Raw genomic sequence first — 13,706 nt, 5'->3', positions numbered from 1 at the left:
CTTTACTCTATCATGCTGACTCTATCCCTTTGATGTAGACTGATACCCTTAGGGACTTCCTCCCTTGCTTCCGCCTTCTTCTCTGAACCTCTCCATCTTACTTTCACCATGCCTAGGGAGAGGATGTGTCTCCTAGGCATCCGCCTCCATCCAGCTAGATTAGAATAGATAGGCCCCTTCCGCACATGCAAAATAATGCGTTTTCAAACCACTTTCACAACTGTTTGCAAGTGGATTTTGCCATTCCGCACAGCTTCAAAGAGCATTGAAAGCAGTTTGAAAGTGCACTATTCTGCATGTGCGGAATGAGCCATAGTGAACCTATCTCTCCACCTTTCTATCCAGAATGGAGTTCACTAATAAATACTCTTTTCATTAGATTAGAAACTACAAACGACTCTGACTTTCTTTTGTGTCTGAAGTTCTCTCTAGCAAGCTCAGCCACGCGTGTGTGCCCAGGTAAGCTTCCCTGTGTTCAGCCTCTGTGCCGCTCTGCTACTTTTGCAAGGGAAACTCACGCACCAGGTGTGGTTCTCCCAACAGCAAACAGTTGTGAAAGTGGCTTGAAAATGCATTATTCTGCATGTGTGGATGGGGCCCTAGTAGGTCAAGCACATTTGCTACGCAGCAGCCTGGTGTGTTGACTTGAGAGTCAAGCACATTTGCTTCACAGCTATGCCTGGGATCGCCTCCAAGCCGCCCCCCCATCCACTCTCCCCTGATTCCAGAGGAAGGGCAGATGCCACTAGCGCCCCCCTCTGCTGGCGCTTGAACATGCCCACGTCAATTAGGTTTATTTTTCCGGTAGGGAAGAGGACAGGCCAAGGGAGCCTGTCGCTCTCCTTGCTAGCTAGGGAAGGGGACAGGTAAATTCCCATAATTTTACTCCCTGTGTTGACCCCTCCCTGTGCAGTAACCCACCCTCACCTGTGGACAGGAATGCACCTGTGGCAGGTTGCTGAATAATAGTAATAGGACCACAACTACTGTTGCACTCTGACTGTAACTAAGTTTTCAAATATGTATATCTATATACATGAGTTTATATCATGGTTCATATTTTTTATATTTCATTAGTTATAAATACAATCATTTCTTGTCAACAACATCCAACAGGTAAGTTCAACTTATTTTTAACAGTTATAACAGATAGATTCAGGGTCATCCGTATTAGTTCAGGTAAGTATTTAGTTCATACTCTTCCGTCAGTTCAACTTCCATATGGACATGTATACTTCGGGTTTCACCTGACAGACTCAGAACCCAGGATACCTTGGGGAAAATGTTCCTTTTGATCCCAACTTGCCCCCCCCCCCTCCACACATGCAGAATAATGCACTTTCAATCCACTTCCATTGCACTTTGTGGCTGGATTTTACTGTGTGGAAGAGCAAAATCCACTTGCAAACAATTGTGAAAGTGGATTGAAAGTGCATCATTCTGCATGTGCGGAAGGGACCTTGTACTGCTCCAATAGCTTTTCTGAAGTCGTCTTTTTTGCAGCCTTACTGTAAAAGGGGGCTGGAAAAGAGGCTGGGAACCCCGCTGACCTCTTCCGGGAGGCTGTTCCACACAGGCCTTCACCCCTTTATTGAAAACCAACGAAAAAGGTGGGCTCAGCACCTCCGGGACCTCTTCGACCGTCTCCGTCTGTTGCCGACCTTTTAAGCTACCCGCTCGCTCCGGAATCGGTTCGGATTTCGGTCAGAGGAAGCGCATTTCGGTCTTGTCCTGTCCGGGGCCTGGGTCCGCTGCTTCGCTTGGCATGGAAGCGAATGGAGAAGAGGGAGGGATGGCGGAGGGCCAGGCAGGCGGAGCGAGGGTTGGAGAGCCAGGTGGGACTAGCATCCGGGAGCTTCACCGTTCTGCCCGCTTTGAGTCCCCGTTCGGCAGTAAAATAGAGGAACCAATAACCCACCAGCTAGCAAAAGGAGCGCTTGGGTCTGCCCCCCTTGCAGGGGTTAGCGTGGGAGCCTCCAGATTTTTCACCTGCAAACATACTGGGCTTTTTCTTGGGAGAGGTCCGTTCCCGCGCCGCCCTGGCTCCGATTCTTCTCCGGAAAGGCTCAGCCGACTGAATAGGGCGATTCCCTCGTTCTCTTCCGTCTCCTCCCAGAAAAGAGGAGCACCGAAACCTCCAGAAACGGATGAGCGCTTTGGGGCGGCGCCTTGGGGCCGGGAGCCGGGCGCGGATGCCGGCTCAAGTCTGAAGGGAGCGCACCGGAAACCTGAGGCCGGGCGCTTCCAGACCTACAGTGGCTAACCGGCCAAACGAAGCCGGCTTCAGGTCTGGAGGTGGTTCAGGCGAGGTTCCTTTTGGGAACTCGCTCCTCGCTCCAACGGGGCACCTTCGCGGTCCCTGCGCAAGAGAGGCGCCTTCCTTGGGTCGTTTGTTACAACCGAAGAAAACCCAACGAAAGTCCCGTCGGGAAGAGGATCTCGTGTTTCCAGCGAGGGCTTTTGCCCTTCCAAGACATCGACCGAGGACGCGGAGCCTTCAAAAAAAAGTCCTTTAACAAGACAACAATGTGACAGCCCTGAATTTATTGGACAAAGAGCAATGGTCAAGGCTGGAAACCTCAGCCAGGGACACTCCTGCTCCAGATTTCCATGCATTTTTTTGCTTGCGCAGTGCCACGTGCTAACTTGCTAATGGTTGTATTGTTGAAGACTTTCACGGTCGGAATCACTAGAGTGTTGTGGGTTTTCAGGGTTGTATATCCGTGTTGCAGTAGCATTTTCTCCTGACGTTTCGCCTGCATCTGTGGCTGGCATCTTCCGAGGATCTTGTGGCAACAAAGCAAGCCGAGTATATATATACCCTGAACGTTCCACAGGTGCATCTACTCCACTTGCTTTACTACCATCAAATCCTCTGAAGATGCCAGCCACAGATGCAGGCGAAACGTCAGGAGAAGATACTACTGGAGCAGGGCCATGCAGCCCAGAAAACCCACAACCCCCTAGTGCTAACGGTTCTTTTAAAGGGGGGAAAAACACGTTTATGAGTAATTCTGCTTCGCCCCTTTTGAGACGACCTTTTTGTCTTTATTCCATCTTCTGATCCAGGCGATGGGGGCAGCCCGAACCACTGAGTTCGGACAAAATCCGTAGTCTAGAAGCACCTTGGACAACCGGGACACAGCATCGCTCCAACAAACCCCACAGAACTCGGTGGGGACTTACTTCTGAGGAAACCATAAGATCCCCTGTATGCTTGTGATAAACCACAACATTTTTATTGCAAAAGCACAATTTTAATAAAAGACGCAGAGGCATGAGTGCCTGGGATTGCAGCCGGGACTCCTTTTCCAGTGCGACCCTGTTGAGAGTTTTTTCCAGTGTAAACCCTACCCACTGCATGGCCCAGGCTAGCCGGATCTGATCTGGTCAGATCTGGGTCAGCTTTGGAGGTGACTGTAACACTTGTTGCAAGGCCAGGAATTTTGAGACAAGCTGGACACAGAGCTGTCAATTTTACTTTATCGGGCTGGGTTGATCGGTTCAGCGCCAGATGGCTCAACCTCTCAATGAACAAATTTGCTGGGGCCCAGGGGTGTGGGGGGGGGGGGGCGTTTGGCAGATCAGCGTATGAGTGGGAACACCCTATGATTTAGGTGGGTAACCATGTTGGTCTGAAGCAGCAGAACAAAGTTTGAGTGGGGTGGCACCTTTAAGACCACCCAAGTTTTGTTTTTGGTATAAATCTGTGCTCCCCGTTTGATGACCGAATACCAAGAACAAAACTTTGTACCAAAACTTTATTCCAGGAATAAAACTTTGGCGGTCTTAAAGGAGCCACCCCAGAGGGGTGACCCCACTCAAACTTTCCCCCTGATGTATTTGTGACTGGTTTAACTGTCTGTTTGAACAACTGGTGGCCAAATAAAGCAGTGGGGCCAGGGGGTGGGGCGGAGAACTGTACCGTGTTGTGCCGCGTCAACTGCGCTGTTAGGAAATAATGGTACCACCTGCTGGACTGCCTGGCGAGAAGGCGAACAGACCGCTGAAAACCCGGCTCCCTGTTTGGCGCTGGCGAGCAGAACATCCGTGGAACTGGCTGCTCTTCTGAACATCCCCAGCCAAGTGCGCGCTGCTTTCCTGCTACCTGCTGCCAAGCTAGAGAGACAGGTGGATCCCAGATCCAGCGAGGGTTAGAGTGAGCTCTGATTAGGAGGCGCTGAAGGAGGTCATCCTCAGCTCTTTAAATCCCTCCACCAATGAACGTGGGAATTTCAAGGAAGCTGAGGAAACGAGACAGGCAGATGCATCAATGGCCTCCAGAACTTAAGTTTGCATTCTACATTTCAGCCCTGAGCAGAACCAACCGCAGAAGATGGGAGGGGGGGTTCTGAGCCTGAAAGGGGCTTTTTAAACAGGACACATGCATGCTTACTGGTCCTCAATTTCTTTGCTAAAGCAAGAAACTTTGGTGAGTGCAGGTACATCCGAGTTGAGGGATGTAGTGTGAACAGTAAAGAGCAGGATAAGTTTTTATCTGCTTTATTCATCCTGCTAATCCAGGGAAGAAATTAGAGGGGGGGGGGGAGGAGAAGAAGAAAGTTCTGATGACTATCCCTCCCCCCCCCCCCCACACACACACATATAAAAGGCAGGGGAGCAGAGCATCATTACCTTAAAAAGCACGTGGTTTCAATGGGGGAATTGGTATTTCCAAGGCTCCCTTCCCTAATGTCGGTGGTGAGCAGCCCCAGTTCATTATTGGGAGGGGGAAGTGAAAGTTCAACACACACACACACACACACACACACAGTACAATCACCTCCCCCTTTCCCACAACAGACACTTTGTGAGGTAGGTGGAGCCGAGAAAGTTCTCAGAGACCTGTGAAGAGTCCAAAGTCACCCTACAGGCTTTATGTGAAGGAGTGGGGAAACAACCCCGTTTCACCTGCTCAAAGTCGTCTGCCCTTGGGCCCCTTCCGCACATGCAGAATAATGTACTTTCAATCCATTTTCAGTGCACTTTGAAGCTGGATTTTACTGTGCGGAATAGTAAAATCCACTTTCAAACAATTGTGGAAGTGGATTGAGTGTGCATTATTCTGCATGTGTGGAAGAGGCTTCAACCACTACACCACGACCCTATATCTTTTTTCATCAGTAGGAGTGTCATGTCCTTTTTCCACACAAAATGCTTTCTTCTCCGTGCATCTCCCCAGCAATTACTTTGGGCAGAAGTTCCTAATTTCCACCCTCTAAAATTCTCCAGCCTTATCTCAGATGGATGAGAGCTAGCCATGGTTCACCTGCGAAAAACACACTTTGTGCATCCTCAGAAGTATCCTATTTCATCGCATGCTCTGAGGCTAACCTTGGGGATTCATGAAAGGTTTTGGGAGTGAGCTCAGCTTCAACTGAAGCCGCCTACTAGGCTCCTTTATGGAACCTTTATTTTCTTTGCTACCTTAAGTGTGTTAAAGGAAAGGCAGGATATCCATCATAACACGGGATAGAAATCTTGACGTAGATCATTTCCAAACGTGACTCCCCCTCCACACAGTCATAAGAACATAAGAACTAGCCTGCTGGATCAGACCAGAGTCCATCTAGTCCAGCACTCTGCTACTTGCAGTGGCCCACCAGGTGCCTTTCCCCCTCCTCTTTGCAGGGGATTGCCCACTGCACTGCCAGCTCCGCTTACCCTTGAGGGGCTCCTAGTCCAGTCTAGAAATGAAAACCATCCTTCCACCTAGAGTTTGCCCAGCAATTCATAAAACTAGATGAGCTGCCCCCACAGGAGAGAGGAAAGATCTTGGCCTTAAAACCGGAGACCTCTACTCCCAAAAGGTCTGTACTGTTGTCATTTTGATTTAAACCTGTACAGTCACAAATTGTTGCTTATGAAACTTCTAAGGTCTCAGGATCACATCAATTTCAAGGCCTTTGGGGGGAATCCACCCAGGGGAACATGAGTGTGCACCAGACTTCAACACAGGAACTAAGCCCTTTTATGATGGATGGATGGATGGATGGATGGATGGATGGATGGATGGATGGATGGATGGATGGATGGATGGATGGATGGATGGATGGATGGATGGATGGATGGATGGATGGATGGATGGATGGATGGATGGATGGGATTGGATTGGATTGGATTGGATTGGATTGGAGGCATGCTTAACTCTCTCCTACTGAATTAGCAGGAGGAGGAGGAGGAGGAGAAGGAGGAGGAGGAGGAGGAGGAGAAGAAGAGGAGGAGGAGGAGCTGGATTTATATCCCCCCTTTCTCTCCTGTAAGTAGAGCAAATGATATAGCTTATATTTCTTTATGCCCTTTTATCTCCACCACCCTACATTCACCCTACATTTTATCTCCACCACCCTACACCACCCTACATTCAGTTCAGGGAGGAGGAGGAGGAGGAGGAGGAGTTTGGATTTATATCCCCCCTTTCTCTCCTGTAAGTAGACTCAAAGGGGCTTAAAACTCCTTTCCCTTCCCCCCTCACAACAAACACCCTGTGAGGTAGGTGGGGCTGAGAGAGTGATGAAGAGCTGTGACTAGCCCAAGGTCACCCAGCTGGCTTGTGTTGGAGTGCACAAGCTAATCTAGTTCACCAGATAAGCCTCCACAGCTCAAGTGGCAGAGTGGGGAATCAAACCCTGTTCTCCAGATTAGAGTACACCTGCTCTTAACCACTACACCACGCTGGCTCTGTAGGTCTCATCTTAAGCATACTGGAATTTATGTCAGTGGGACATTATTGTTGGAAGTAATAATGTCTAGCCTGTAACAGATCTGAGAAGAAACCCCGTAGAGAATACGGTAAAGTTTTTGTCTTTACCTTTCTGTCCTTCTGTGTCGCCTCTTGTCTGTCCTTGGTCTGATAATCTCAGGTCTAATTTCCTTTTTCTTCTCAGTGTTGGAAGAAAGGAACTTTATTCCTGCCTTAACCTATAGAGGGGTTTTTTTTTAACTAGATACCCAGTGACTAGAAAGGGACCTAGGAATTCGTCACCTTTATTCTATCATGCTGGTCCTATCCTTTGATGTAGACTGATACTCTTAGGGACTTCCTCCCTTGCTTCCGCCTCCTTCTCAGAACTCTCCATCTTACTTTCACCATGCCTAGGGAGAGGATGTGTCTCCTGCACATCCGTCTCCATCCAGCTAGAATAGGATAGTTAGTGAACCTATGGCTCATTCCGCACATGCAGAATAATGCACTTTCAAACTGCTTTCAGTGCTCTTTGAAGCTGTACGGAATAGCAAAATCGTCGTGAAAGTGGTTTGAAAACGCATTATTTTGTGTGTGCGGAAGGGGCCTATCTCTCCACCTTTCTATCCAGAATGGAGTTCACTAATAAATACTCTTTTTAATAGATTAGAAACTACAAATGACTCCGACTTTCTTTTGTGTCCTAAGCTCTCTCTACCAAGCTCAGCCACATGTGGATGCCAAGGTAAGCTCCGCTGTGTTTTAGCTTCTGTGCACTCTGCTTGATGTGCAAAGGGAAAACACACACAAGGTGTTGTTTCTCCCAACACCCAGAAGTCTTTTCTCCCTCCTTCCCTAGCTAGCTACCTCCGTCTCTCAGTTTTTCTATCTGAAATGTAGTTCCCTAACAAACAATTAACTTGACCTTTAATCCGTGAGTCTGCCGCTTCTCTGCAGAACTAACCAGTCTGCCGACCTTTATTCCCAAGTATGGAGCCTTACCTAGGAGCAGCCCCCTTACACGTAGTACATATCACATGTAGTACATGATACACATGACCTTCTGCGCTTTCAATCCACTTTCACAATTGTTTGCAAGTGGATTTTGCTATTCCGCACAATAAATGCTAGCTGCAAAATGCATTGAAAGTGGATTGAAAGTGCATTATTCTGCATGTGCGGAATGAGAGCCATTCGCAACTGTAAAGCATCAAATAAAATACATTCCTTTACAACAGAGAACTGAGATTAAAATGGAGGCCACCGGCAATGAAACTAGCCAGATATCCTGCAATATGGCGAACACCTGAAAACACATTTTTTTAAAAAACATTCCAAGCTGCGTGGTCAAGCCAAGCAGAAAATATAACCAATAGACCATAAAATGCACAATAAAATGTTCACACACTCAACAGAATGGTGGGAAAGAAATAATGTCAATGTATTGTCGAAGGCTTTCATGGCTGGAATCACTAGGGTGTTGTGGGTTTTCCGGGTTGTATGACCGTGTTCCAGTAGCATTTTCTCCTGATTTCACCTGCAGGCAAAACGTCAGGAGAAAATGCTACTGGAACATGGTCATACAACCCGGAAAACCCACAACACCCTAGAAATCATGTCCTTCCCAAATAACAGCAGTGGGGAGCCTCAGCACCCAAAGGTGGCCCTGCAGTGGAGGAGTGTTCCATAGACCGCTACCCCCAAAAGGCCTATACCTGCCTCAGTTAGCACAGGGAGCAGAAAAATATCTTAACTGGCCAGTGGGAAGGAACTGGTTAAAAGTGACCCCCAGTTCTTGATAAGCGAGATTTCCTTCCGCGTCCCTCTGCAAAGGACCGGGATGAAAAAGGGTTTGAGTTTGCAAGAGTCGAGCAATGCTATAAAGAAGTTATACGAGTTGGGGGGGGGGGGGTGGCTCCAGAGTTACACCCCGGAGCATGCCCAAAGTTCTGGAGTCCCGGGGGTACCTCCTTCCTCGGTGTATGGGCTTGGCGGCACCCGACGGTCTCCCCTCATTTCCTCTCCGCAGATTTACAGCACTGGCTGGATTAGAACTCAGTCCCCCGGGATCTAGTCCAGCGGTCGAGCGGGCGGCGCTACACCCCACGCTTGAGCAGGCCAGGGCCGATCCAAGCGTGGAAAGGAACGGTCTGGCCTTGCCAGGGGCCTGTGACGGCCCGCACCAAGGGTCCCTGGTCTAGACGGGAGTGGGGTAGAGTGGCTAGGGTGCCCTCCCGTGCAGGCCTGGGGTGGGATGGGGGATCCACTACTCGGAGCCGCCTCAAGTCACCAGCCCCAGTCCGGGCCGACCGGGTTCCCACCTCACACCTGTACGGCCTCACCTGCGGGAGACCAACCCGTCCTACTCCACAGGGCCGTCGTGACGCTCGGACTCCGAGGCCCTCGGCCTGGCCCCCTGCTTTCCCGCCCCTCCTCCAAGGGGCGGGTTGGCCGCCTGCTGACCGGGGAGGGCCCCGGGGGAGCCGGAGCGCCTCGGGCCAGCGGCTGTGCCAAGAAGAGACGGAGGCAGCGGCTCGACAGGTAAGAACTCGGCTGCGGCTCAGGAATGTGGAAAGACGACTCACTCGCGGCGGGCGGCAGGGTGGAGAGAGAGAGAGAGAGAGAGAGAGAGGCGAGGCCAGGGGAGCCCAGGGCTCCCTCCTGGCCGGCCTGGCTCCCCTGCCGCCGTCGGGGACCTTTGCGGAGCGCAGCAGAGCGCAGACACCCTCAGCCCCCCGGAGGGCAGCACGGCCGGGAGGGAGCCTCTCCTCGGGAGGAGGTCGCCCCTTGCGCACCCAGAGGCTGGCTGGCCCGCAGCCGGCCCGCCAGCCCCCCCCCCCCCCCGGCTCCTGCTTCCCAGGGGGACCGCGGAAACCTTCCCACCCGACTCGGGAGTAAGCCTCACGGCGTCTCCAAAGGAGCCTGGCTGACTCCCGAGTCGGGCCGGAAGGTTTTTCCGCGCTCCGCCGGCCTCGCTCCCCTTTTGGCACCGGCGCTGCTGGCTTCCGAATCGACGCGCCGCCGCTCGGGGCCACGTTTGCTTGGGAAGCCAGCCCCACAGCGCAGAGCAAGCGGGGTCACGAGGGGGGCCCCGAGCGGCGCCTCGACTCAGGAGCCCAGCCGCGCCGGTGCCAAAAGAGGAGCGAGGCCGGAGCCAGCAAGGCCGGAGTTCGGTCCCGCGCAGCTCCACGTCCCCTGCGCTGCCTCCTTCCCAATTCAGCGCGCGATCCCGAAGCCAAGAGCGGCACCCCGACGGGTCTTGGAGGGAGTCTTTGGGGCGCCCCCGAGGACGAGGCTTCCCCTTCCCCCGCCTGCCAGCATCTGACCCGCCTCTGCGGGCCACGATATCGATCTCTCCGCGGGCCGATCGATATCAGGCGGGGCGTTTGCAGCCCTGGCGAGCCGTGCGCGACGTCGGGGCGGCCAGGAGCGTGCACCCCAGCCCTCCTCCTCCTGGCCTTGGATGCGGGGGACCGAGCCAGGGAGGACCCCCGGTGAGCGCCCCCTGTTGCCTGACCCCCTCCCCAGACAGACAGACAAGGCAGACAGATAGAGAGCCCCAGACGGGCCGAACTCACCCTAGCTTGACGTAGAGGACCCCGAAGCAGAGCAACACGTAGAAGATCCACTCGCGGAAGTTCCTGCGCATGGTCTAGCAGGGCAGGAGGGGAGCCATAGAAGAGAAACGCTGCCGGCCACCGAAGCCGAGCGGGCCGGGCCGGGAGAGGCCACTAGAGCCCGGCCAGAGAGCTCAGCGCCAGCGCCAGCCGGCCAAACTCGACGGCGCGTCCGGCCACGCCGCGGGTCCCCGAGCGGCTCCCCGCGGCAGAGCCGGACAGGGACGCGGGCATGGCTCCGGCCAAGCGGTGGCTGCCGCTGCAGCTGCTGGCCCGGACGGCGACGGCGGCGGGACTCAGCGGAGCACAGCCGTGCGCTCGGGTGCGTGGCCGGCCGCTGGCTCCGACTCGGCCAGGTAGCGCCGCGGATCTTGCGATCTGCAGCTCCAGCAGGTAGGAGGGGAGGAGGCAGCGGAGGAGGAGGAGGAGGAGGAGGAGGAGGAGGAGGATCTCTCTCTCTCTCTGGCTCGGGGATTCTCACGCATACCTCATTCTCCGCCTGCGCCTCCTTCTGCCTTCGCAGCGCTCATCTGCCCGGTTGGAAATCGCTCCAGGGAAGCCAGAGGCGCACCGAAGGCGAACGGGGGGCGGCGGGTGGGGGGATTCACAGATAATTACAGGGTCTGCCACCAAGCAGTCGTCTGCCGTGGAGGGGCGCGCACACATCCACACGCACATCCAGAGAGAGAGAGAGAGAGTTGCTCCCTGCAGGTGGGGGAGGGGGAGAAAAGTTCTTGCACAAGAAATCACCAAACCCGAAGAGAGGCCCTCCTGCTATTAAAGCAAACTATGTATTTTCCATTTTGTATATTTGCCAATTTTATTTTTATATGATGGCTGGTCGATGACTGTAATAAACTTACTTACTTATCTTAGTTACTTACCTTACTTACTTTCCTTACTACCTTCCTTACTACCTTCCTTACTACCTTCCTTACTTCCTTACCTTACTACCTTCCTTCCTTCCTTCCTTCCTTCCTTCCTTCCTTCCTTCCTTCCTTCCTTCCTTCCTTCCTTCCTTCCTTCCTTCCTTCCTTCCTTATCTTCCTTCCTTCCTTATCTTCCTTCCTTCCTTCCTTATCTTCCTTCCTTCCTTCCTTCCTTCCTTCCTTCCTTCCTTCCTTCCTTACCTTCTTCCTTTCCTTCCTTTCCTTCCTTACCTTCCTTCCTTCCTTCCTTCCTTCCTTCCTTACCTTCTTCCTTTCCTTCCTTACCTTCCTTTCCTTACCTTCCTTTCCTTCCTTCCTTCCTTCCTTCCTTCCTTCCTTCCTTCCTTCCTTCCTTCCTTACTTACTTACTTACTTACTTACTTACTTACTTACTTACTTACTTACTTACTTACTTACTTACTTACTTACTTACTTACTTACTATTAAATCAAACAGGTTTACCCAGAAGGGAGCCTCCCTGATTTCCAGGGGATTTCCTCCAGGGTCCTGGATTGGCCATATTTGCTTAGGGATAAAGGCTTCTGAAGGGGAAAAAATGCCACCTGGTTTTTCGGCTGCTACCAGACTCCAGGAGTCATAGCTGATAGGCATAGCTGATAGGCAGCACGTTTTGATCAATCCATTAAATACGATGGCATCTGCATAAAACAGTCTTTTTGGAAGGCAGAGATGTTCCTTCATTACTGTGGGCATCTGCCACAAAAGGTGGCCTCTTTGAACGTGGCTGTGTGTGCCCGGGCTCCATAAGCACCCAGAGGCTATAGGAAGCCTGCTTCCGCATGCACCCGAGAAAGATGTTGGGGGGGAAAGGGGCTGAGCTGGGATGCAGATTCAGAAGGGGGTCTGAGTGTGCTTGAGCTCTTGTCCTTCTGGGCAGCCTGGCAAAAAGTTCCAGAGAATTGGAAAGCTGCCACCAGGCTGGGGTCATTTTGCTTGGTCCTCCTAAGAAGGTGCCCCTGTCTTTCAAACAGACACTGGTTGGGTGGGAAGGCAGTTACGAAATACACCAAAACAAATCACTGTGGTGGCTGTTTTCTCAAAATCCTAATCAGGATATCTTTTTAGAGCATGGAAACAGATTGAGTAACTACTGGGCGGTCTTTACCTTTAGGGCACTCCAGGTCCTGTCATTCTACCACAGGTAGATCAAACCATTCTTTTTTTGTTCACAGTTGTAGAGTGCAAGGCATGGATTTTGTGTCCCCCACCTTGCTGTGTTCCTGCCTTGCTGGCAGAATTCCTGGCACACCTTCCATCCACACTGATGCTTTGAGGGCCAAGTGCAGAGAACAGTAGATTTGATCCTTTTTTTCCTTTTGACAAAAATTCCGGTTGCCCTGATTTAAATCAACCAAAGGAATTTTCATCAATCCAGTCTATAAATTCTCTTCTTTCAAGCCAACAGAAGAAGAAGAAAAGTTTGGATTTATATCCCGCCTTTCTCTCCTGTAAGGAGACTCAAGGTGGGTTACAAGCTCCTTTCCCATCCTCTCCCCACAACAGACACCTTGTGAGGTAGGTGGGGCTGAGAGAGTTCAGAGAGAACATTAACTGGCCCAAGGTCACCCAGCAGGAATGTAGGAGTGCAGAAACACATCTGGTTCACCAGATAAGCCTCTGCCACTCAGGTGGAGGAGCGGGGAATCCAACCCAGTTCTCCAGATTAGAATTCACCTGCTCTTAACCACTACATCACGCTGGCTCCCAATACACAGGTCTTCAAGTGCCACGTGTTTGTATGCTCAGCCACAATACTGTTGGAAGCAGCAATATCTGATGTACAAAGGAACGGGGAAAAAAGACCAAGCAGGGGGGAGGGGGGGTAAGTGATCCGCTTGTGAGGTCTGTAAGGTGTCTGTTCTTAGACCGATACTCTCAGGTCTCATATCCTGCTTGTGCCTGGAAATTAGTGTAAGAGACTGTTCCTAGCTAGCAAGGAAGCAGCATGCTATCCGTCCCCTCTTTCCTATCCTAGATGTATAGTTCCATAATAAACATTCATCCTTTTCCCTTTTAATCATTCTGATAGCTACTTCTCTGTGCAGAAAAAGGCCAATAAACACATCTTAACATTCATTCACTGACAAGGCTCTATCTCTTTGGCCCCTTCCGCACATGCAAAATAATGCGCTTTCAATCCACTCTGAATGCACTTTGAAGCTGGATTTTACCATGCGGAATAGCAAACTCCACTAACAAACAACTGTGAAAGTGGATTGAATGTGCATTATTCTGCATGTGCGGAAGGGGCCCTAGTCTTTTCCAAGTCACCAACCTCCCGCTCATTCTCACTGGCCTCTGTTTTGTGTATGATGACATAATGACAGTTGTGCAGGAAGCTACCATGAAAAGATATCCACTTTTTGTACACGGAAGGCTGACATCAGCAACCTCTCTCGGCTGTGCCAATTGTGCACATTTTTATTTGCATCGTTTCTTCTGCCATTTTGAGCA

At 51.5% G+C, this 13,706-nt stretch overlaps 1 protein-coding gene across 2 annotated transcripts in view; it reads right to left on the bottom strand.

Annotated features, from left to right (window-relative positions):
• The window catches only part of WNT7B (Wnt family member 7B), a 117,304-nt gene extending 106,512 nt beyond the window's left edge, over nt 1-10,792 (bottom strand). The window contains exon 1 of one of the 2 annotated variants that reach the window (XM_048516007.1): nt 10,264-10,792. In XM_048516007.1, the coding sequence (XP_048371964.1) occupies nt 10,264-10,334 (71 nt within the window). In that variant the 5' untranslated portion in view covers nt 10,335-10,792. Of the gene's footprint in view, nt 1-9,027; nt 9,083-10,263 lie in introns of those variants that run through there. The other variant, XM_048516008.1, reaches the window with a different exon arrangement.
• Between the last annotated feature and the right edge of the window lie 2,914 nt (nt 10,793-13,706).

The sequence above is a fragment of the Sphaerodactylus townsendi genome, linkage group LG14 (assembly GCF_021028975.2).
Source record: "Sphaerodactylus townsendi isolate TG3544 linkage group LG14, MPM_Stown_v2.3, whole genome shotgun sequence".
In the NCBI taxonomy this organism is placed as follows: Eukaryota; Metazoa; Chordata; class Lepidosauria; order Squamata; family Sphaerodactylidae; genus Sphaerodactylus; species Sphaerodactylus townsendi.
Note: the sequence above shows the minus strand (reverse complement) of the source record. Positions and strands in the feature narration are given on the sequence as shown.